The sequence below is a fragment of the Falco naumanni genome, chromosome 3 (genome assembly GCF_017639655.2).
Source record: "Falco naumanni isolate bFalNau1 chromosome 3, bFalNau1.pat, whole genome shotgun sequence".
Classification (NCBI taxonomy): Eukaryota; Metazoa; Chordata; class Aves; order Falconiformes; family Falconidae; genus Falco; species Falco naumanni.
In genome coordinates, this window is record NC_054056.1 from 38,181,543 (window position 1) to 38,204,181 (window position 22,639).

General features: G+C 40.5%; 1 protein-coding gene and 1 long non-coding RNA gene across 10 annotated transcripts in view; both read left to right on the plus strand.

The window, feature by feature from the left end:
• CTNND2 (catenin delta 2) overlaps nt 1-13,543 on the plus strand; it is a 680,248-nt gene extending 666,705 nt beyond the window's left edge. For all 9 annotated transcript variants that reach the window (XM_040587098.1, XM_040587100.1, XM_040587099.1 and 6 more), the window contains 3 exons: nt 1,962-2,093; nt 9,291-9,364; nt 12,355-13,543. In XM_040587098.1, the coding sequence (XP_040443032.1) occupies nt 1,962-2,093; nt 9,291-9,364; nt 12,355-12,615 (467 nt within the window). In that variant the 3' untranslated portion in view covers nt 12,616-13,543. The remainder of the gene's footprint in view (nt 1-1,961; nt 2,094-9,290; nt 9,365-12,354) is intronic.
• LOC121084968 lies at nt 2,100-4,165 on the plus strand. The gene is made up of 2 exons (XR_005826912.1): nt 2,100-3,275; nt 3,999-4,165. It is a non-coding gene; the product is annotated as an uncharacterized LOC121084968 (long non-coding RNA).
• Nucleotides 13,544-22,639: the final 9,096 nt, after the last annotated feature.

The window sequence follows — 22,639 nt, forward strand, 5'->3', positions numbered from 1 at the left end:
AGGGAAACAAAGCACTGGAACAGACTGCTAGAAGCAGTTATGTGATCTGTGTCATTAGAGATCTTTAGTTTTAGATGAAAATCTGTCACAAATTATTTCGGTATACGAGATCCTACCTTGAGGTGAAGAGTTGAAGTAAATGAACTCAGTGTCCCATCCATCCCTAGGACTTGGTGATAAGATGCTTAAACTAGCGTAGAAAGCTCTGCCGCCTTTTCAGTGTCCTTTAAGGATAAGAGCAGAAAATCTTGATGGCAATTTCCAGCCTAATGTCAACCAATGATTTTATGTCTGCCTCCAGTAAAAACTCTGAAAGAAGATGCTTCTGGATTTTAACACTTATTGGAGAGCAGTTGTTCTTACATGGGAAGAGAGAGAATTCCCACAGGGAACAGAGAGATGGTTTTGTCTTTAACAGTCAATTCTGTTCAAAACACCAGAGTGCTTAAAAGCATTACCAGAGTATGTGAAACAACATGCATCCTTGTGTTAGCAACTTTTTCAGGGTTTGTATTCTGTTTTCTTCCCTATTATACTCAATTTGCCATTAGCTGATTTGGTAATTTAATATCATGTTTCCTTATATCTGCTGGATTATCAGCTTTAGAATTACGTCACTATTGACAAGCAATTTAAAAGCAATCACCAATTCTAATGGCTTCAAAAGAAAAACCATCTGTCCCACATTTTCTCTGTAAATTCAGAGACCAGGGCTGGCAGAACCAATCTAAGCAGAATTCAACATCACTTGTGATTCCTTACTCATTAGTTAAGTACAAGGGCTTCTCTACTTCTTAACTAAAAAAATGTAACATAGTTTAGAGATGTTGAAATATATAACTTATGATAAAGCTTCATAAGTGAGCTTGTGTTACAATTTTTAAAATCTTTTTTCTTCTTTTTAAGCAAGGACGTTGCTGCTTTTGAGGCTCTTTTGACATATCAGATATTGAGGTGGAGGCAGGGGAGGGTGTGGAAGTAAGCACCAGCACTTTAGTTATTTTTGTACCACTGTGTCTTCACAAGGTTGTGGGGTGTTCTGCCACTCACCTTGTACTCCTTCCCCTACCCTCCACAACAGGAAAAATGCATCGTATCTACCAACACCTAAATATATTGAAGCCAGTTTATGCGAAAGCCATTATTTTCACCTCTGTTTTTCTCCTTTTCCTAAGCATCACAAGCTGTAAGTCTTCATGATCAGTGCCAGTGATCACCTTCACATTCTCCAGTGCGTGAGAATCAAGTACAAACCGAGTTCTCCTCCTAGTCATCTCGCACTTTCTTCCTTTTAGCCATATCACAAGTATAGGTGATGAAGGATTTACTTTTAATAATACCTTAAAGTAGCAGCTGTTGTTTTAATGGCAGTTGTTCATTTAAAGACAGAGAAATTATTTGAGTTACCTTTAAGTGTTAGGCATTCTTTGCTATGTTTTCTGTGAAAAGGACCTTTCTTTTCTTTCCATCTCCAGTAGAATCATTTAATTGAATTGTTTATTTTCAACAGGGGAAGTAAGAAACCATTTCATAAGGGGTTTTTCACACATTGAAAGTTAATGATCTTTACAACAGAAATAAATGAACCCTTTTGAGAAAAAATATGGAAGTGCCTATACCAGAAAGTTTTGACAAGTTAAAGAAATTGAAATGCTAAAGGGGAAAAACATTTATTATTATTGTACCTTTTCATAGTGATCATCTTAGATGTTGGGTGGGAGTGAAAAAAGTAAAGTGTTCAGAGAGAAAATTCTGTTTAGAGTTGATTGTCCCATGAATACATTTGTCCTGTACTTGAAAAAAAGCACCTTTTCTTTCCCTCCCTAATGTGGTAGTTTCATCAAACAACTTAATGTTAGTATGCTTACAAATGTAAACTTTACTAAAATGTCTACTCTAGAGTTAAGCACTACATTCAGTCATATGTGGCGAGAAAAAATAAATCCATTTTTGTGATCTAGCAAGTGCCCCAGCCTCACCTCGGGAAATGATCAGCCTAAAAGAAAGAAAAACAGACTATGAATCAACTGGAACAAATGCCACTTACCATGGAAATAAGGGAGAACATACTTCTAGGAAAGACACCATGACAGGTGAGATTATGCGTGCATAGCATATGTAAAAATCAGCTGTGATAGACCGCTGATTTTATAAGCTTGCCTGGGTTTACTTTATTATAGGAAAGGGTCGACCTGCTTTGGTTGATGCCAAAGTCTTAGCCAAATCGAGAAATACAGCTGAAGAAATACTTTATCTTAATGAATACAATGCTATGTGAAAATGATTTGTGAAGGCCATGTTTCTTCACAGAAGAAAGGCTCTAAAACCAATTGGACATTTATTTTTAATTTTACATTTGTTTTCATTTCAGAGCAAAGCTGGTAGATCACTTGGAAATAACTAGTGGTGTTTCTGCAAGCATATCAATGGTTGAGCATGTGCAGTGATCTCTAACATCTGTTTTTTGCAGGGAATGGCTTTCCAGGACTGGTTAGCTTATTTTGCACATCAGCCATTCCTAGAACATTTTTTACCTGGTTGTGAAGTCTATCCGTGTTGCTTTCTCAGCTGAGCTGATTTAAATGCAACAGTTTTCACTGTGTATGTTATAGCATCTATTGCAGGCTTTACTGAAGGCCCCTGGTGAGCTCATTAACCTGTTAGCATTTCAGTAATTACGAAATGTTGAGTGCTTTGCCCAGTACTGCACCTCTTCATTAATTGTGTTGCAAAATACATGTTGGCCTCCATCACCATTGCACAGGCTTATATAAACCTTATTGAACTTTTTGTTGCATTTATATAGTGCTGAGCACCATGGTGTCCTCTTCTCCAAATGCTGCCTCAGGGCAAGCAAAAAATCACAAGTGAGCAGTCACTCTGCACTTTCTGAATGCCTGTTACCTTCTCGCAGGCCCTCTGTAGATGTCTTGCTCAGAGGATGCCAGAATGGGTTGTCTTTGTGGCCCTCAGCTCACTGGGGACACCAGGAACATGCTGACTCAGCATCAGGGCATCCATACTAGCTTTCAAGACTATTCAGGATATGGTGATTCTCATACAGCACCTACTGTGTTATACACTATTGCGTAATCAAAACCTAAAGGCCAGACTTTGAATTTGTGTGAAAATGGAATATTGAACATTAATTAGTCTGAAAGTGAAAATCTGAAGAAGAGGAATAAAGTCAAGAACGTTTGGAAACCACGGAAATGAGGAGTGTCCTGAATGTCATCTGCAGTGTACTACGTGAGATTGCAGCAGATTCAGTTAAGGTACTGCATTTTATCTATCTGTAATATTTTGAATGTTTCATACTCACTGCCCAAGGTGTTTCTCTGAAACACTTCAGTAGTCCTTACTTGTGTAATTGTGAGGGACAGGACTGCATTGTTTTCAGCACTTTGTCAAGGATCCATGAAGAGGGAATCTCGGGAGTAAGAGCAGTGGGCTGGAAAAGCAGAAACATTAGTATTTTGTTCTAGTTGTATCTGCAAATTTAGGCTACCAGATTATATCAGAAGTTTCACCCCAAAAAAAGTGTTTCCATGTGGAAAATCTGTGTCTCCTTGCAGATAGTCTTGTCTCTCTCCACATGTTAAAAAATTGGGGGTTTCATTTCCACAACCATTTTCATTTTGTCTTTTACTGTAGTGTTTTTCTTCTCCTATTCCTCTTTCCCTTTCAATATAATTTTTGGGGTGTGAGATTTTTACTTCCCCAGGAGCCTTTGCTCCACTTTGATTATTGCATCATGTTTTCCTTTAATATCTGCTTGTATTTTGTCTGTTCTTACTGATTTTTTGGGTGGGCTTTTAGCAAGGAAACTTGAAACTCGCAGCATTGTGGTCAGCTACTGACTGTTTTTCCAGCTACAGAGCTCAGTGAAAACAATCAAAATGAAAATCAAGTTGAAAATTGTAATAATATTTTACAATGTTACACAACCATTGTACAAATGAATGTGGAATTAATAAATCACTTTCTCTTTCTTACAGATCACCAAATCTCTGCTCATTTGGTCTAAGCTCAAAATAAGCACTATTTTCAGAACAAAAGAAAGTGACTGAAGGAGTCTTGCTTGTCAACATTCAACATGAAATTTTTGTAACATATTTGTTCTCATTAAATAATAAACATTCCATTAAAGATCAATATAAAATCAGTATTTGTGATTTTAATTGTGAGAAGTTTGGGCTTTATCTGGATGGTCTAATACAAGTTTGTGTAGCAAGTTCATGGCAATGCCTGTATTTCATTTTCTGCATCAGACAGTGCATTGCAGCTAATACATCCACAGAGCCTACAGGACTCAGATAAATGTTTTTTCAGGTTCCACCTGGCGTATACATATTTTGAGCTGCTCTTGTATTTTGTGCCAAGCTGATGTATTACACAAAGCTTTCTCTGATTTACGGATTTACACAGAATGTAGAGCCACAGCTGTAGTCCTAATTTATCCATGACTGTCTCCGTGCTCTTCTCCAAAACTCTTCTCAGCTTATAGTTCCAAAATTTTATGACCTCTTGGCTGGGACTGAAATGAAGGTTTTGTGATGGATTTTCCAAGTAGAAGTGTTGGCTTCTTGCTGTTGTGGGGAGTTGTCAGGCAACCTCTGGGAAAAATAGAGAAACTATGAAGTAAACAGCATGATAACTGATATTGATTTTGCAAGGACAGCTAAAAAATAGAGGAACAATATCAAAGTTCTCATTGCCCTCTTCACAGGTTTATGATGCTTTTTATATTTACTGTCCATCTTCTTTGTAGAAAATAATAACCAATAATAAAATTTTACCACCTAAAGTATATATTTAAGATTAAATTTTGTTATATTTGTTTAAAAAAACCCAGGACCTATAAGTGCATGTGATAACATTATTTATGCCATGGTGTTTTCCTTCAGAACAGGAAAGTTAAGGTTACTGTATACTATCGTGGAACTCCTGCTCTGAAGTGTTTTTTTGCTTTGTTAGTTCCCTCACTGAACTAATATGCGCATCACAGTCTGCAGCCTGTATCTTCACTTCCACCAGCAGAAACACCTTCTGATTAATTTATTTTCTTTTGGTTGTAAAGAGTCAATCATCTATACTTCTTTTACTTAAACTTACTTGCAAGTCTCTGTGCATTCAGAACACAAACAGCCACCATCATCTGTTACAATAGCTGCAGATGCTCAGGCTACTTGAATTGTTATTACTTTAAGAAACCATAACAGGCTGTAATCTCTTCTCATGCCCTTACCTCATCTTTCACCATGCAGGAAGGTGGCAGTGATAGTGACAGGTAATGATCTCTGCTAGCTGAGATTTGTGAGGCACAGAAGCATTTGCCTTTACTGTCTTGAAGTATAATGTAGGAAATGGAGTCCTGCTGCTCATAGCAAGAACAGGCAGGTTATGCAGTACTGGTTGAGGATGACTACCTGTCCGGCTGAGCTTTCCTTTCTTACTATCAGTCTGTGTTTCTGAGGGCAAAAGGGTAGCACCTTGTTATTTCAATGTGTCTGTAAATGTGTTCAGAATAAGTACTTACAAGAAGTGAAGCTGAATATTAAACCATGAATCAAGCGACTGGGATATATGGGAACAGCTTTGGTGGGTGATACCTTTGTCACATAAACCACTGAGTGACATAATTTTCAAAGCTGTTGTCAGCTTTGCAGGAAACTGCTATGAGAAACTATGATTTTTGTATTTTTTTTTTAAACCAGTATCACCTTGAAAACCAAACAGGGGAGAAAGGAAGGTATTTTTTCTGTAATGTTCTTTATGCAATGCAACCACAAAGCACTGCAGGTTGATCATAGTGTTCATTTTGGAACCTTCACAATCTTGCCTAGTAAAACGTACCTCTTCAGTACTAATGTGCTAGTGTTTAGATACAGCATAAAATACACACAACACAACCACACCTATCACTCCTCAAATCATTTCATCTGCAGCTACATTTCTTACATTTCTGTAAGGAAGTGTAGCTCCTGGAAAATCTCCCATCTCTTACTTCTTCTACCCCTTTCCCTCATCTTGCCATGTTTTAAAAAAGAAAATTGTTTCATTAACCTCTCTCTCTCTCTGTTCGATAATTTTATCATGATTGTACATGTACAATATGAGGAGGAAGAATCAGATACAAACCACACAATATCTGTCTGTTCATCTAGCTCATTCTCTCCCTTCTTTCATTTATATTTACCCTCTGCTTTTGGACAGCAAGAGTCAACTGCTCACTGAGGCACGGCAGAGCGGGAATGGAGTTCCCAGGGATGCTGCCTGTGTGCTCAGAAGCAGATACTGGAGCAGGGCTGCATGCTAGCAGCTACATCGCTTGACTTACGTTTCCTTCAGTGACAGAATTACCTCGGCCTCCCAGCAACTAAGCCAAGAATTCTTGTTCTTGAACTCCTGGCATTCATTTCCAAGCATTTGATGTGTCATCATTTTTATTACATTAAGAAAAGGATAGTACTTTTTTTTTTTTTCATTTTAAACTTGTGAATTTGCATCCATCTCACTGCAGTGAAATCAGCAATGCAGACCTTGCAGCTGTTTTCATAAGCTGGTATTATCCATTTTCTATCACAGAATATGTGATCTGGGAGACTGCAAGTCTTCAATCTGCCATGTGACAATTCTGAGAACATCAGGGCAAATGCCACATTAGTGCATTGGACAGCCACGCACCAGCTCTGGACTATTTCTGGTTTTAGAATAGTCGTGGCTATTAGTAGCACATATATACTGCACCTTTTTATATACCTGCAAAAAGATGGAAAGGCCATGACCCTTCCTGAAGTCTCTCCAGTTGCCTGAAGGAACAACATACAAATTAGCATGTGCCCAGTTTGCTGTTTTTCATCAGATTCTTCATAAAGCTCTCCGATGTCGCACCTTATACCAGTCTTCTATTCTTGATGTCAGGTAACCATGAACATTATTGTCCTGTCTGGACTGAATATGTTCAGTCATATCTGACTAATAGCTTGCATGCATGAAACTTCAACCCTGCTTATCTTGCCGTTTATGTACATGAAAACAAAATGGTTACAAGAAGTTCTTCCTCTGTTTATGAGAGTCCAACACATTGAATGTCAGTTTCATTTTTTTCAAGAAGTAGCACTTCACAAAACGGGTGGGTGAAACACTAACTCTGGGTATCTTTAGATCTTGAGAAGAGGAAGTTGTATAACCCAACTTCTTCTAGCACTTTGTGGGACAAGCAAAAACTCAGAAAAGCAGCATAAAAAAGATGGTGTCAAGGAAAGGTCTGGCAGTTGTACTACTGAGAGTCATGCCATCATAAGATGCACCATAAATAGCAATGCTGATGCGGACTCCTCTAATACCAAGGGCTGTTATCAGGAGGGAGATTTGCAAACACTGTATCAGAGGATGCAGCTGGAATACAAAAAATGCTGAAATAACAGTTGTCTCAGACGTCACTCAAGTTAGGTGACAAAACGCAGCCTGAACAGAGAACTTCTGCAGATCAACCCTTTAGCACCACCATCTATGACCAAAGAGGAACTAACTATTCAAGCAGTCATCATTTCCATCTGTTACCACCTATTAGCACACAGGTGGAATTAAGAATACCTACCACTGGAGAAGACCAACCAGCATCTGTTACTGGATTTTATGTTCTTCCCACCTCCAAGAAAAGGATCCTGCTGTACTCCTTGGAGGCCTCCAGAGCTCTTCCCCATTTCCTACACAGGATTGTGCACTGCATAATGTAACTGCATCCAGCTTTTCAAAAAAACAAGAGTTTTTTTCACCCTTATGTGCTAATGGTTATGAAGTGAAAAATCTTCCAGCGGTTAGGGCTCATCACCCCACTATAAAGGTCCTGTCTTTATCCTGTTTCAAGAACCCGCTGGAGATCTGTAAATCAGCAGCAACGAGCAGTGCACCAAACTGACAAAAACTATACCCTAACCATGGAACCCATGAGAGATATGAATCAGAAGTGGCATATTACAGTCAACTTCGACTGAAGACGATACCATTCCTTTCTCCAGAGAGGATGCGCTGGCAGGGGGAAAGATAGAGGCAGTTGTACATGCTGGGGTCCATGCTAGCAGGTTGCCAAAGGAAGAAAAAGTGGTTACTTCTTCAGTAACTGTGGTTCTTCTTAGTGATGTGACTAACATGGATCCCATGTTAGGTTTCAGCTGTGATGGTCAGTCCTCACCCTCAAAGGTTCTGAGTTGTGAAGGTATTTAAAAGCAACTCTTGGTGCCTCCAGGTTTTATACCATTACACAGAGACCTGAGAGAAGTCACATTAGCAACATGTTTCAATTCCACTGCTGTCTGTGATTAAAAGCTACTCAAATTTTATTTTCAGGCACATGCTTTTATAATGGGAGTCCTCATGACAGCGTCAATTCATTGGTTATAACACCTGGAAAGTTAATAATGCATACCCAGTAAGAACAGTGTGCAGCAGCCACACAAAATACTACCCTCATATTCTCTGAAATATGAGTCTTTTGAGTTCTACCAACAAACTAAGCTTAGCTAGATAGTCAGATCAAAGTGATCAGTGAAGTCAGCTTTGTAGGGAGAATCCTAGCTTTTTATGTGGTTTTCTGGGGCAGGGTGGGAAATAAATTTTTGCAAAACTGTGTGATGTTATCCTTGTCTTTAGAATTACTTCTGGTTTTGAACTCATAGCTCAGTTTTGTCCATGCATATTAGTAGCAGGACATCCGAGAGGAATGTAACAGCAGTTCATGGATTTGAGACCATCTTGGCCAGACCTCTTCGGTATAACTACATATTAATTTTCTGCATAACTCATTTTTCAGTTGCATTTAATCACTTTTCCGTGAATAATTCACGATATAGCAAAAGCACTGTAGTATAAATAAGCCACATATACAACTGAAGTGAAAAGACTGAAATGTTTCTTAATCTCAACTGTTACCTGTTTAGTGTATGTGTGACATAAATCACATATATAACCTGAAATACATTACTGAATGCTAGCTGTATATGAAATTACTTTGTTGACTTATACGTGAAGTGCACAAGATCGGTATAAACATGACACAGTGTCTGTTACAAGTAGTAAGTGTATACCATGTACATGCATGTACAGCAAAGCAAAGATTGTGACTGTTTAGTGGGAGGAAGAGAAAACAGAAGTCTGCAGATGCTTTTAAGGATTTTTCTGTGTGGGAAAGAGATGTTGTATAATATATTTAATGACTTAATTCACTTTGAGGCCAAAGAGGTGTGTTTGGTAAATCTGCTTTTTCCTTCCTTTTTATCTCTCTCCAGCTCAGAACACTGGAATCTCAACTTTGTACAGGAATTCGTATGGTGCACCTGCTGAAGATATCAAACATAACCAGGTAAGTACAGAGGCTAAAATGTTACTGTTTCAGGTGGCAAAAGACCACTGTAACATCTTATACGGAAATAAAGCAAAATACCGATTGATAAATCTACATCAGAGGAACTGAGTCACCCGCTTGCACAAATGCTAGTACTGGCTTCAAACAAGCTATAATCTTTATGCTAATGGATAATTTCAGCCCAAGTTTCAAAAATGTCCAACAGGTTATGACAGCATATGAGCAATAATTATCCAAGGTTTTTAAGCCGCTAACTCACGCTGAAATCAAGAGGGGCTTGAGACCTGAATGCCTTTGAAATTCTAGGTACGTGTGGCACAGGCTACAAAAGCCAAGCTAATGTTCAATTCTGCTGGCTCTGGTATCTCATGATATCCCATGTCAGTGAATTTGGTGCAGGGCAGGCACATCTCATTACTTGAGTATAGCCATCATAAAATTCAGCGCTACTGCTGATACCAGATGGCTCATGTGCTAAGGCATCCTAGCAAAAACTCAAGATTGGAACAGGCCTGGAGAAAGAACCTCCTGTATCTCTTGCAGGGATGTGCACTCTGTACTTCCGTGTAGCTAAAGCTCTCTGATTTGCCACTTAGCATGACTGCAACAAGACTTTTTGTTTGGTTTTTAAAATATGCACTGGGGCATGGGGGAGACAAAAGCTAGCATTTCACTGGCAAGGCCACTTCCCATGTATGTACATCCAAGCCATTCAGTCTAGAGCTTTGGGATTCATAAAATGTCCTGTTTCTGAAAGCCAGAAGCAGTAAGTGCACCTGGATAAGGTGAGCGTTACAAAAATGGAACTGGCAGCTTGTGTGCCAAGCTAATGCACTCAGAAAAAGGGCGGTTGCCTTACTAACGTGTATGGCATTCATATGGCTGGTACTGCCAATGTATTTCCTTGGCTCCCAGGAAACGGATGTTTTTCTGCAGCCGTAGACTTTTGTTTCATCATTATGTGTAATGCTAGTTTAGCCTTAATTACCACAACTCCTTAATATTTAAACTTCCCTATGTAATACGCCAAAGTGGCAGCATTTTTCAACTAGAGAAATGAGGCCGAAAACATTTAAAGAGAGCTTTGAGAAGTACCACTAGTATCAGACAGGTAAATGAATGTTTAATAAAATTGATAAAAAATATTTTTTCTCTGAAAATTTTCACTAGATTACCTGGAATTTCAATCTTAAGAGACTCATATTTCAGTTTTAATCCACAGACTTAAGGTGAAAAGAGTTTCTGATATTCTGTGCCAACATTTCTCTTTATTGTTTTTTTAAGTATCCAGTATTTCCTGTGGTGCACCATGTTCTTTCTTTGTGTGAGCCAGTTCAGTGCATGAAGGTGTTTCTGCTTTTATTGCATTTAGAGAGATTAAGCTTTTTTAATTAATACAGTATTTAAAGAAGATAAGGGTATGAGGTGGTGTAAGAGCAGGTGCACTCTAACTGCAGTCATGAATCAACTAATTTGATTTTGTGGCTGAGAGTTTGAGCAAAAAGAAAACAAATGGGGAGGGGAGCAAAACAAAACCAATTTTCCACCTTTTCCCACTTGCTTTCTCAATTAAATGCCAGGTTTGTGATTGACATATCAGAAAGACTTGTTTTAGCTAAAAAGAACCCAGAAATGGTACTTCATTCTCGTATTTTCTACTAAAAATATACCATCTCCACCTTTTGGGCATATGAATAGGTCATTTCATATAAAATTTTTCTCCTGTGTCCAAAATTAAACACTTGTGTTTGAATATGTGGAAGGAAATGAGGGGCTGAATGTCCTGTACACGTTGGTAGCAGCACTAGGAATAAAAACTAGAGTAGTTATGCTCCCTTGTGCAGTTCTAATATTGGGCACAGTCTTGCAACATCATTTGTGGGATTTTTAAAGGCAGTAGGTAGGCATAGACAGCCTTTTTCACTCTATGCATAGAGTCTTAGTACGGACATGCTTTGAAAGAATACCAGAGTTCGGGCCATAGCAGTGCAACTGTTCTCTTCTTAAAGGAGCCGTACTAGCTCTGGTAGAGTCAGCAGGATCTGCAAAGTTTTCTGACACTGGTGTCTGACCATCAGGATTCCCAGTGGTGACCATTTGACCACTGAAAGGCTGTATCATTTTGCAGTCACAAAGTCTGCCCAAACTTACTGAGGTGGCATGAAGTGAAAGGCAGTGTTCCGCTAAGATACTTAGCACTTGTTTATAAATTTCAGATTTTAATTAAGTCCCAACTATAAAAACAGAGACTCGCTTGGGCTGCCTGAAAAAAAGACTTTGTGGCAACGTTAAACTAGGGGACCAACGAGATTTTTTTTCTGTATATCATAAGTATTTCAGCTTCAAGGCAGCTTGCTGGAATGTAGCAACAACACAAGATTGCCAGCATGAAGTGTCGAGGAGGTGGTTAAGAAGATGATTCTGCTTAACAGTACCAGAAGGACACATTTCAGGGCACTTAGCTTGAAAATTTTTCATGTCAGGGCCTTGAAGACTATAAATGATTCTTAAGGATGTGGTGTCACCCTAAATCTCACTTGTGTCAAAGGCAGCTGCAAAATATTTAGTGTCCTTGGCGTGTGTATCGCTTCCATTCAAATTCTTCAAGGCTGAGTTTTGGCCACCAATGTTTGCATTATATATCTGCAAAATAGTCAGAAAGTTATACACAGATTATAGTTAATGAAAGGAACTGTAAACTACACTGCTTGACCTACTTTTGAAGTAAACCAGCATCTTTAGCAGCAGTAATATTAAATAATAAATATATTTAATAATAATATTGAATAAATAAATGTAAAGAAATACAATGACAAGGCAAAGCTGCAGAATTAATTCACCACCGAGCAATATCTTGAGCATATGTTAAGGTAATGCACAACATTATATTTCCAGCAACATAAATACAAGTCAGATTTACTCCTTCTTCCATCCTGTTGCCCACAACGAACGGTATCTAACAAGCTGTGGTTATTACTGTCTTTCAGGTTTCAACACAGCCAGTTCCACAGGAGCCCAGCAGAAAAGATTATGAACCATATCAGCCATTTCAGAATTCAACAAGAAACTATGATGAGTCCTTCTTTGAGGACCAAGTGCATCATCGTCCACCTGCAAGTGAATACAACATGCACCTGGGACTAAAGTCAACTGGCAACTACGTCGACTTCTATTCAGCTGCTCGTCCCTATAGTGAACTTAACTATGAAACAAGCCACTATCCAGCCTCTCCCGACTCCTGGGTTTGAGACTTGGGCAGATACAAAAGCTCCAGGAACTGTGCATGTGCATGCATACCACAAGACATTTTTTTTCCTGCAAATTTAGTTTGTTAAAGCCTGTTCCATAGGAAGGCCCAGATAACCAGTGTGGAAAAAATTAAGAGATTTTTTTTAGAAGGCTGAAAGATATGAAAGCTAAACCTGGGAGTAATTAGAAAGAAATATATATATATATACATATATATATTTTACAGTGTGGGGCAACTTTACTGTTGGCCTGTAGAGTCTAAAGTTCAGTGCTGTATATTGAATGTGGCTGAAGGAAGGAGGGAGAATATGAGTGGATGTGGGTTAAGAGTTAAGCACAAGTAACTGAGCAACGTACATACTTTATGGGGAACAGCGTCTCACAGTTTGTTTAATATCCTCATTCATTGTGAATCTAGGCTTCAAGTTGCATTTGGGGTTTCCTCTGTACAGCAAGATGTTTCTTGCCTTTTGTTAATGCATTGTTGTAAAGTATTTGATGTACATTACAGATAAAAAAAAAAAAGTGCATTGTGTATATTACACCAATGCCACAGTGTTTCTTCATCTATGGTTCTAAATATTGCTTCAATTTCAAATTTTGAAAGATGTATGAATTTCCAGTTTTTTGTTTTCTTTTCCCCGGTGCGTTTTAACAAAAAAAAATCCAAAAAAATACCACAAAAAGGAATATTTAGCAGTATTGTTTGTTCTGATATGTGAATTTGTTTGTGGCAACTAAAAAAAAAAAGGCATTCAGCAGTTTCTGACAATTAACATTCATCATTCCACACTCCTTGTCAACAAAGTGCTTTTTCACTGCCTAAAATTTTAGATGTAGATATTTGAAATAGATTTTTTTCATTTATACCAGTTTTCTTTATGATGATACAGTGTTAAAAGAAAATAAATTACAATTGATCTGTCATCCATATTTGCTAAGAATGTCTATTTCCAAGAACCTACCATACAAATACACATTCTTACTTGTGTGTGTCCATGTATGCATAGTATTCTGTGTGCGTGTGTTTGAGTGTGTGTGTTTGTGTGGCGTAAGACTTCTTTTCATCCAATGTTTTCTTTGTTAAGGCTTCAATTTTTGTTTCATTTTAAGTTTTTTTTTCAACAGTGGAAACTCCAGTATGTGCTTTCTCTTACTCACTTTTTTAACCATTGATAGCAATTCAAAATTGTTAGGCCACATACTCACAAAGGAAGGGGTTATTGGATTTTTCATTGACTCCTTCACCCTTAGGTGCCATTTCCTTGAAAATAGCATCTCTTGATCTTCTCTTGAGGAAATTTCATTACTCTCCAGCCACCAACCAGCAGCTGCTCAAGGAAGGCAGAGTCTGATCTTGCCATCTCCCTGAGGGAATGGAAAACAAAGACCCAACAGACTTAAGTCTGGAGTCTCCAAACTCTTCAGGCTACAGAAGGGTCCAACTCCTGAACCATTAGGACAATCATTTATTTTAACCCATACCAAAAAGAAAACCCAGGACACATTCCTCAAATATGAATGATACTGACCATTTCTGTGCATTTAAAGTAAAAACCTAAAAAAAAAAAAAAAATGTAAGGGACAGATAATTTATTTTTAATTACAAAAAAAAAAAAAAAAGAAAAGGACGTTAGGCCAGGAGGCCAGAAGAGCTGGCATATTCATCTTAGCTCTTGGGATTCTGGAAGTCAAAAAAAGAATCTGCTATTTCTTCATTTCTTTGATTCAGGCAACAGTTCAGCATACGGTTTTCACAGCATAAGACCCACCACAAATGGAGTAGTTGTAAATTGCTTAAATTACAATTAAGGAATTTGGTTTAGGTTGCAAACATTTCTGTGATTAGTCATTGTAATAGTCTTGACATCACCTGGCACACTTTTGGCTGTGCGCAGAGGGAGAAGTCTCTCGCAAGTCATCACCTGCTCTATAGGACACAGCCCAAGTAGTTCATGCAGGCAGGTATTGTGATGTAGAATTGGTTTATTGGTAATCTAGGACTATAGTCTAATCTTTTTGGCAGCTTTTCCCAGTGTACGATATGTAACCTTATCTGCTCTTTGTAGTAAACGGGGAAAAAAATCGCATGCAAAAAAATTTTTAAAAAATTTAAGAAAGGGTGGGTGGGAGGGGCACAGTGGGCCAGATGTATAGTGAGGTAGATAAAAATATTATTCATAGTTTTGGACACAGGTTGTTTATATTTTATTTATTACATTGATTTTAATAAGATAAGTGACATTTGCAGTGCTCTTTTGAACAAAGCACATTTTCAGTATAAAAACTTTTTTTTAATGAAGAATGTCACTCTCAACTTGAAGTTCTTCCTGACTGCCTGATAACCACCAGGCTGGTGCAGTTCTCCAAGCGCAGGATTGCCAACAGGCCGAGGGGATCCGTCATTGTGTTTGAAGTTCTTAGGACAGGAGGTTATTGTAATTTGGATTTATTTCCATTCTTCAAACTACTGAAATGCCCACGTTGCCCCCTTTCAGCTCCTCTTAGGAATTACTTGGAGTCAAATGTTGACCATTGCGCAACTGAGAGATTCTGGATCGATGAAGTGGCATAAAATACCTTTTGTCTATACTTTGTGTTTTGTTTCCGTTCTTCTGTAGTGGCAAGTGCTCCGACTGATAACGTTCACTTTTGCTGTACTGAGTTTTGAGAAGGTGTTGAATTACCTGGCTTCTTTTCCAGGCTTGGGAATCCAACACTGCTGCCATACTGAGCAAGATATACATGATGCATTCTTTTTAATATTGAGGAAAGTATCGTTACCTATTGCTGTTCCCTTCATTCTTGTACTAGATCACACACAGAAATAGAGAAGAAACAAAATTGTTCAAAAAAATGTATAAAATGCAATTGATGTACTGTAAAATGTCGGATTTTTTTTAACAAGCTTCGTATTAGAATCTTGTTCAGCTGTGTAGAGCTATATAAATTTCACTGTTTTATTAAATGCTGTTTATGGTCTGGAAGGAATGGTTAACCTATCTCAAGATTAACAAATTTGCACTAACATGAGCAATATTGATTTGAAAAAAAAAAAATATTAATTCAATATTTAAAAGATAAACTATGATTTTAAAGGTGTATTAACACTGAAAGTACATTTTGACAAATAACATATTTAAGCCCAAAATATAAATGGTTATGTCAGATAACACAAAAGAACTATAACAATATAGATTGAGAAAAAAATGTGTTTCACTGTACATGTTGCCGACATGTACAAAGACAAACTCATATTGACATATTTTCTATTAATAAATCCTACTGTATTGTGGAGAATCGCTGGTCATAGTGCAATATGTTTAAACTCAGAAGCTGACTCCATAGATCGATGCCTAGCTTCTCACAGCAAACAAACCCTTGCCATTCTTTTATTTTAAATATTAGATAGCAAATTTTCAGCTCTCCAGTCATTCACTCCCCCCTCCCGCTCCACCAGGTTTGGCAGTGCAACCTGCTCTGCAACAGCAAGCAAAGGGGAAACGTATTTTTGAGACCACCCGGTTCACCCCTAATGATGGCTGCAAGAGCTCTGCTGCCGCGGCTTGCAGAGAGATAGTTTATCTACACCTGTACAATAAACGAAAAAGCTCAAGGCTGGTGCCACTGGATAGGAAACTGCTGTAAAAAAACACAATCTTGGCCCCAATGTTACGTAGACCACAGCCAAGAAACAAAGAGCGAGCCATTAATTTACTGGTGTGTTGCTGGGAGCCCCGATGCGCAGTGCACGTAAGGGCTCGGGAGTGATTGTTTCCTGGGGCTGGGCTGCGTTAGCCTGCAGGAGCATCTTGCCGGGGAGACTTGCAAGTCGAATCAGAAATGCTGACTTACTTTTTTATACCTTGGCACAGCACAGGCTGCGCAAGCCAGTGCGCTGCAAGGGAGGCTTTCTCAACTCCTCCATTCCCGTTACTCATCCTCTCCTCCCAGCTGGCAGAAAGAGCTCTGAGTTTAGTGTTAGTGCTTGTATGTATCACAGGGAGTGGTGAGAGTGGGAGGATGGAGACAGCAGTCCAAAGGGGAGGGGGGAACAACAAACAAGGGCCCTAAAAATAGAGAAACTTGGAGCCTGTGAGTGAAGACAGATACACACCCATAATTACTAGCAGTGGAATGGACCCAATGAGAGATTTTAAGCACTAAGATCATCAAATATTAACAATGAGCTAACGTGCTGGATATTTAATGGCAGCAACATGATGTACACAAAGCACGATGCTAGAGGTGTGGGGGGGGAGCAGCAGGGGGAAACGACAGGTCACCGTTGAGCACTTGCAGATTCAGCCAGCAGGTGTTGGGCATGAGGACGGTAACTGCTTACTGCTCTGAAGGAGAGAGGAGAGGAATAAGGCTCTTGATCAAAGACTTTTAAGACTAGGTCTAAGATTTTAGGTCAAAAAGACATTAATTAGGCAGCTAAAGCAGAGGCAACATTTTGCTAACCTCCCCCCTTGCCCCACCACTATCAACAGCAGAGCGTGTTCTCCCCAGCAGGTACGTGGGTATGGTACAGGCAGGGACAGCCCCATCGAGGACTCGTTTACAGACCCTCATTTACAGAGGCTGGCAAAGACCCTTTGCTGTCAGCTGGGCAATACCCCGTGCAGGTGTGTGTGAGCAGCCACTCACACTGCACGCTGCCGGGGCCTGGGCTGGGCTTGCTGAGAAGCAGCTCCAGCCACTTGCAACTTGAAGCCCAACATATTCCCTGGTGGCCAGAGGTGCACCGTCATCTGCCGAAGAAATATGCAGTCCTGCTCTTCTCCAGGGGACCACCCAGTTTATAAATAGTGGCCTAAAGCCAGTTGTAGACATTTAGGCTGAAAGTTGGAGATCTGACTTTCATTCCCAGGCAAGGGGACTGAAGCCTGTGGCTGATAGCTGTAGAGAGGGGGGATCTCCACCTTCCAGGCTATGCTAAAAAACAAGTGAGAAAAGCAGTGACTGTCACATCTTGATCCTAATTCTTGCTCCTAATTCTTGCAGCACTTGCTCCTAATTCTTGCTCCAGTCTTCTGATGGCCAAGCCAAACAGCTCCATCTAACACAAGCACTTCAAGTTCTTTTTCCCCAACACCCACCCTGGGTTTTACACCATCTTGACTGGGCCACATCATTCAAAAGATCAGCACACCACAATCCTCGGCAAGCCCGGCAAGGCACATGCACGTGTCCTGGTGCTAGCCAGGCGCAGTGCTCCAGCCACACACCATGCCGATGCATTATTCTTAAACCTATTTCCCAATAGAACTCACTTTGGTATTTTTAATACAATTGTAAATGCAGTTTTCTTCCTCTGTAGGCATTGGTACTGCTTTGCCAGAAGAAAGCATATGCTAAACTCTTGCAAAGTGTAAACCTTTAGCTTACACCTGGTTTTAAAGCCCACAGAAGTCCCTGGAAAGACTTCCATCAACTTCACCAAGTTATAGGTCAAGCCTAAACTGAGAACAGGTGAAGAACTGGTGCCGCCTCCTCACAGGATGGGCACACCGAGGCCACTCCTGCTACCACGCCAAAGGCTGCAACCTGATAGCTAAAAGGTGGGGAAAAAAAGGAAGTTATTTGCTAGTATCTGTCTGTGAAAATATACTATATAGCCTTTGGCTCTCTGAAATTTTATTTTTACTGCTTTAGGAGAGTGACATTGTAGTGGGTTGACTTTGGCTGGATGCCAGGTGCCCACCAAGCCGCTCGATCACTCCCCTCTTCAGCAGGATGGGGTGGAGGAAGGGAGAAAATAAGATAGAAAAAAAACCTTGTGGGTCAAGATAAAGGCAGTTGAACGAAGCAACAGCAAAAGTTGCTTGTGTGGAAGCGAAGGAAAGCAGAAGATGTTATTCTCTACTTCCCATCAGCAGGCGGTGTTTGGCCACTTCCTGGGAAGCAGGGCTTCAGTATTGCATAGTGGTTGCTCTGGAAGACAAATGTAAATAATGAACGGTCCCCCCCACCCCTCCTTTCTCTTAGCTTTTGTATCTGAGCAGACATCCTACGGTATGGAATATCCCTTTGGTCACTTTGGGTCAGCTGTCCTGGCTGTGTCCCCTCCCAAGATCTCACCCACCCCCAGCCTACTGAGGTGGGGGGAGAATGGACACAGCCTTGTGTAGAGGAATGAAGGCCGTGGGTTGATCAGCACTGATAACATGCAGCTGTGGCCTTGCCTCGACGGCAGTGGGTTGATTGACATGGATGATGTGCAGCTGTAGCTCGTTCCTGCTAAGTGGTTAAATAGCCCTGAGGAGGGGCAGTGTGGTCTGGCATCTGGAGGAAGGTGAAGCAGCATGGATGGTAGGGTCTGATCAATGGCAAAGCCTTGTTGTAGCTGACTAGTTTGTTTGTTCTGCAACAATTGGTGCCCCATGTGAGGCTGAGTCAGACTCTGACTACAACAGCCTTGGTGCTGTGCCAGTGCTGCTCAGCAGCAGCCAAAACGCTGATGTGTTACCAACACTCTTCTCGCTACCCATACCAGCACAGTGCTATGGGGGCTGCTGTGGGGCTCAGCCAGACCCAGTACAGACATAGGTAGCAAGTACTTGCAGTGGCTGATTCTTGCAGTTAATTTCAGTAGCCAGATGAGTAGTTTCAGGCACTGAAATACCTTGCCTTTCCAGACAGGCAGAATCTGAAGCTTGCCACTAAATCTAGGAAAGCAAAATAGCAGTGGTTTGCTCTTTTACTTTTTTTTTCTTTTGCAAATTTAATTAAAATTAATTCACATCAACCTTCTCATTTATACATAGACCAGTGTCTATGGGGTTGCTTTTTACATAATGTACTTGTTCTACATGAATGTTACATAGCCAGTAAAAGTTGATAACTAAACATGTCAAAACAATAGCACATCAAGACTGAAGAGAAAATGTATTGCAGAGGATTGGGGCTACTGTGTACACAGACAATCCGTTGTTACCTCTGTTTGACATCAACTGACAGAAAAGGAGAAAAAAAAAAAAAGCATCTACTGTATTAAGCCTAATATCTCCCATAGCAAATATATGTCCCTTTAAAAAAACACTTGCGCCCTTTCCCTCAAAAAAAAAAAACCCTAAAATCAAACACAACCTTTTCCTCTAAGCTACCCTGGGGTTTGCTTTTTGTAGAGGTGGCAGGAGGGGAGGAGAATTTGCATTATATGTAGTATTTGAACAATGTTTTATGTTGTTTCTGCCTAAAGTCTTGGATGTGAACAAGGCAACCGCTCACGTAGTGGCATGTAGCCACTACTATTAATGTAGCAGCATTAAGCAAATAGAAATATGCAAAATTACAGCCACATTACAAAATGTGACAAACACCACTTCTTATAACCTGGCTACCACGACGGGCTCGCCATCACAGGAAAGAAAACAAAAAAAGCATCTGGTCCTTTTGAAGTAACAGCCTCCTGTTACACATACACACCAGCACTCAGCCGAGAGTGAACAGTGCAAAAGCTGCTCAGAGAAGACCCACCGGCTTTGGGATGCCCTCAGCTGTGGGGACAAGCAAGGCAAACTGTGCCAGCGTGTGGGGCAGCCTGGGGGGCCACCACGGGCTGGGGGCTGAGGGACAGCAAGAGTGGGCACGTGCAGGTGGAGGTGTCTTTGTCCCTGGTGGGGTACAAGTGCTGAAGCTGAGGTGCGAGCACTGGCGGGGGGAGCGCTGCAGGTGCTGCAGGTTCGGGGAGCTCAGCACCGACTGGGCACCGCTGCCTGACGTCCCTGCTGCAGCTCAGCCAGGGGCCTTCCACGTCAGTTTTCTGCTTTACATTCAGTAAGAGGCTTCCTGTTTGGTTGGGGGTTTTTTCCCCTCTGATTCCTTTTTAATAATGTAAAGCAGTTGTTATGGTCCACTCCAATTATCAAAACCCAGGTGCAGAGCCACCACTTGCATGTCAGCCACTCATTCTGCTCTTGCAGTCACAGGTTATCTGTGATGGAGACAAAAGAAATCTCAGTTAGTGGAAACTGAAAATTGTGTGTCCTGAACAAAACTTGTGTTTTTCTCGTTTTAAAATAATAATAATTAAAAAAAATGGAAACATTAAATATGCCTGGTTTGCTGATGCATTAAAGCACGGGCAGCAGCTCGCACCACTGAGCCAGGCTCAGGTCTGGGCGAAGAGGTGCCTGAGCAGGGGGCGCAGACCCCTGGGTGGGGGGGCACTGCCCACAGCTGGCTGCACAGTCCCCACCAAGGAGGACGGCTCCCTGCCAGCATACAGGCATCTATAATGTCTTTTAAGTTAGTAAGAAGGAATGTAAAGCCACAGTTGTTAAGACAGGGGAAAGTGAAAACTACGCTTCCCACAGCTCAGGTCTGTGGTTTGGGCTTTTTCCACTGTTTTTTTTTTTACCTTTGATAATTAGGGTTTAGGGCAATGACATTTTGCTGTAACTATCTGCGGAATATATTTTGACTAAGTAAAAAAAAAAGTTATGTTAATAGATATAATTGAAAAATGCAGTTGGAGAGAAGTTGTTTTGACGTCCTAAAATTTGATGCATATGTGTTAGGATAATGATTTTGTTTAACAACACTGTGATGTAAATGTAAATTATGTACTCTAACAGACTGTGAAATTCCAGATCTATCAGGGTAGCTGTGTATATCATATGTAGTTAATTAATGACACTGCAAATCAGCTAAATTAAGATTAAACTGTTCTTAAAAAGACAGGAAGATTTTGGAGCTTCTTTCTTGACAAATAATGGCTGTCGTTCATCTTGTCTCTGCCACGCCACATTTTAAGTGTGATGTTTGTCTGCTGTATTAACTTTGATTTTAAAAATAAAAGCAGTTTTATAAACCAGAACAATGTCAGTCATAGGTAAGTCTGACCTGCTAAGGGAGGTAAAAAGTGGGAAATTAACTGTATACTCTTTTATTGTGTTTCCAATACCATGTCCAGAAATCATGAATTATTGCAGAAAGACTGGGACTCTTTTACTTCCAGGTATTTACTCTGTGCCTTGCTGATGGCACTTACTCACCAGCTCTCACGAGGCCATCTGTCACGGCACCGACGGAGCCCCACAGTGCGGCCGACTGTTTTCATGGAATCTCAGCGGACAGATATATTTGGAGAGCATAACAGCAGGTGTGTGTCTTGCCACAACCAAACTCCTGATCCTTCCTCCAAGACCTCCATCCTCCCCACACAGGGAGGGCTGGCAGAGCAAAAAGGGGATGTGACCCCCCCAGCCCACCATTTGAAATAGGTTGCTGCCTGGAACTAGCAACATCTAAAACTGTTTAATGACGTCTTAGCTCTAGTTGTCTTGTGTGCTGGCTCCAGTGTAGTTTCCTTAAGTGGTTTTGGCTAAAAGGCAATAGAGGAGGAATTTTTTGTACAGCAGGAGCACTGGCTCAATTTCAGCATAGAAAAATTCACTGGAAGCACCGGGTAATTCAGACACTACTAACTACGATGTACCAGGTACTCCTTGCTCTTCTGTGCCATCTGGACAGATCTATTGGCTGATGCCTAAAAGTGAGCAATCTTATCTGCAAAATTATTCCAGAGATGAAAAGGAGCTAAAAAAGAGAGAAATACTCCATGAAGATCTGGTGGAGAGGAGAAAAAAATATGTGGAGTGACCAACGGGCTGGCCTGTAACAGGGACTGCTGGCACTTGTCATTTCACTGTGCCTGGGGGGTGTTTCTGCTGAAAAAGAGCAGGCTATAAAGCAGAGAAGGGTTTGTAGCTGTAGGTGCATGGATGGCCAGGCCAGTTAGGTGCCAGGGGTGAGGAACTGCTGTAAGATAAAACAGCAGCCAGTCCCGTGGTGCCGAAGTTATAGTCCAAACCCAGGAAAACACTGATCACGTCTTTTTTTTTGCTTGTGACTTCTGGCGTCAACTGTGAAGTGAAGAAGCTGTTCTAGGAGCGTCCTCTATGCAAAAGGATTCTGTAGGAATTAAGCAATGTATCAGTTTTGTGGCAAGGTGGAGTAACAGACACAGCTGGCAGGGCTGGCTGGAGCAGCGGGCAGAGCACAGTGGGGCAC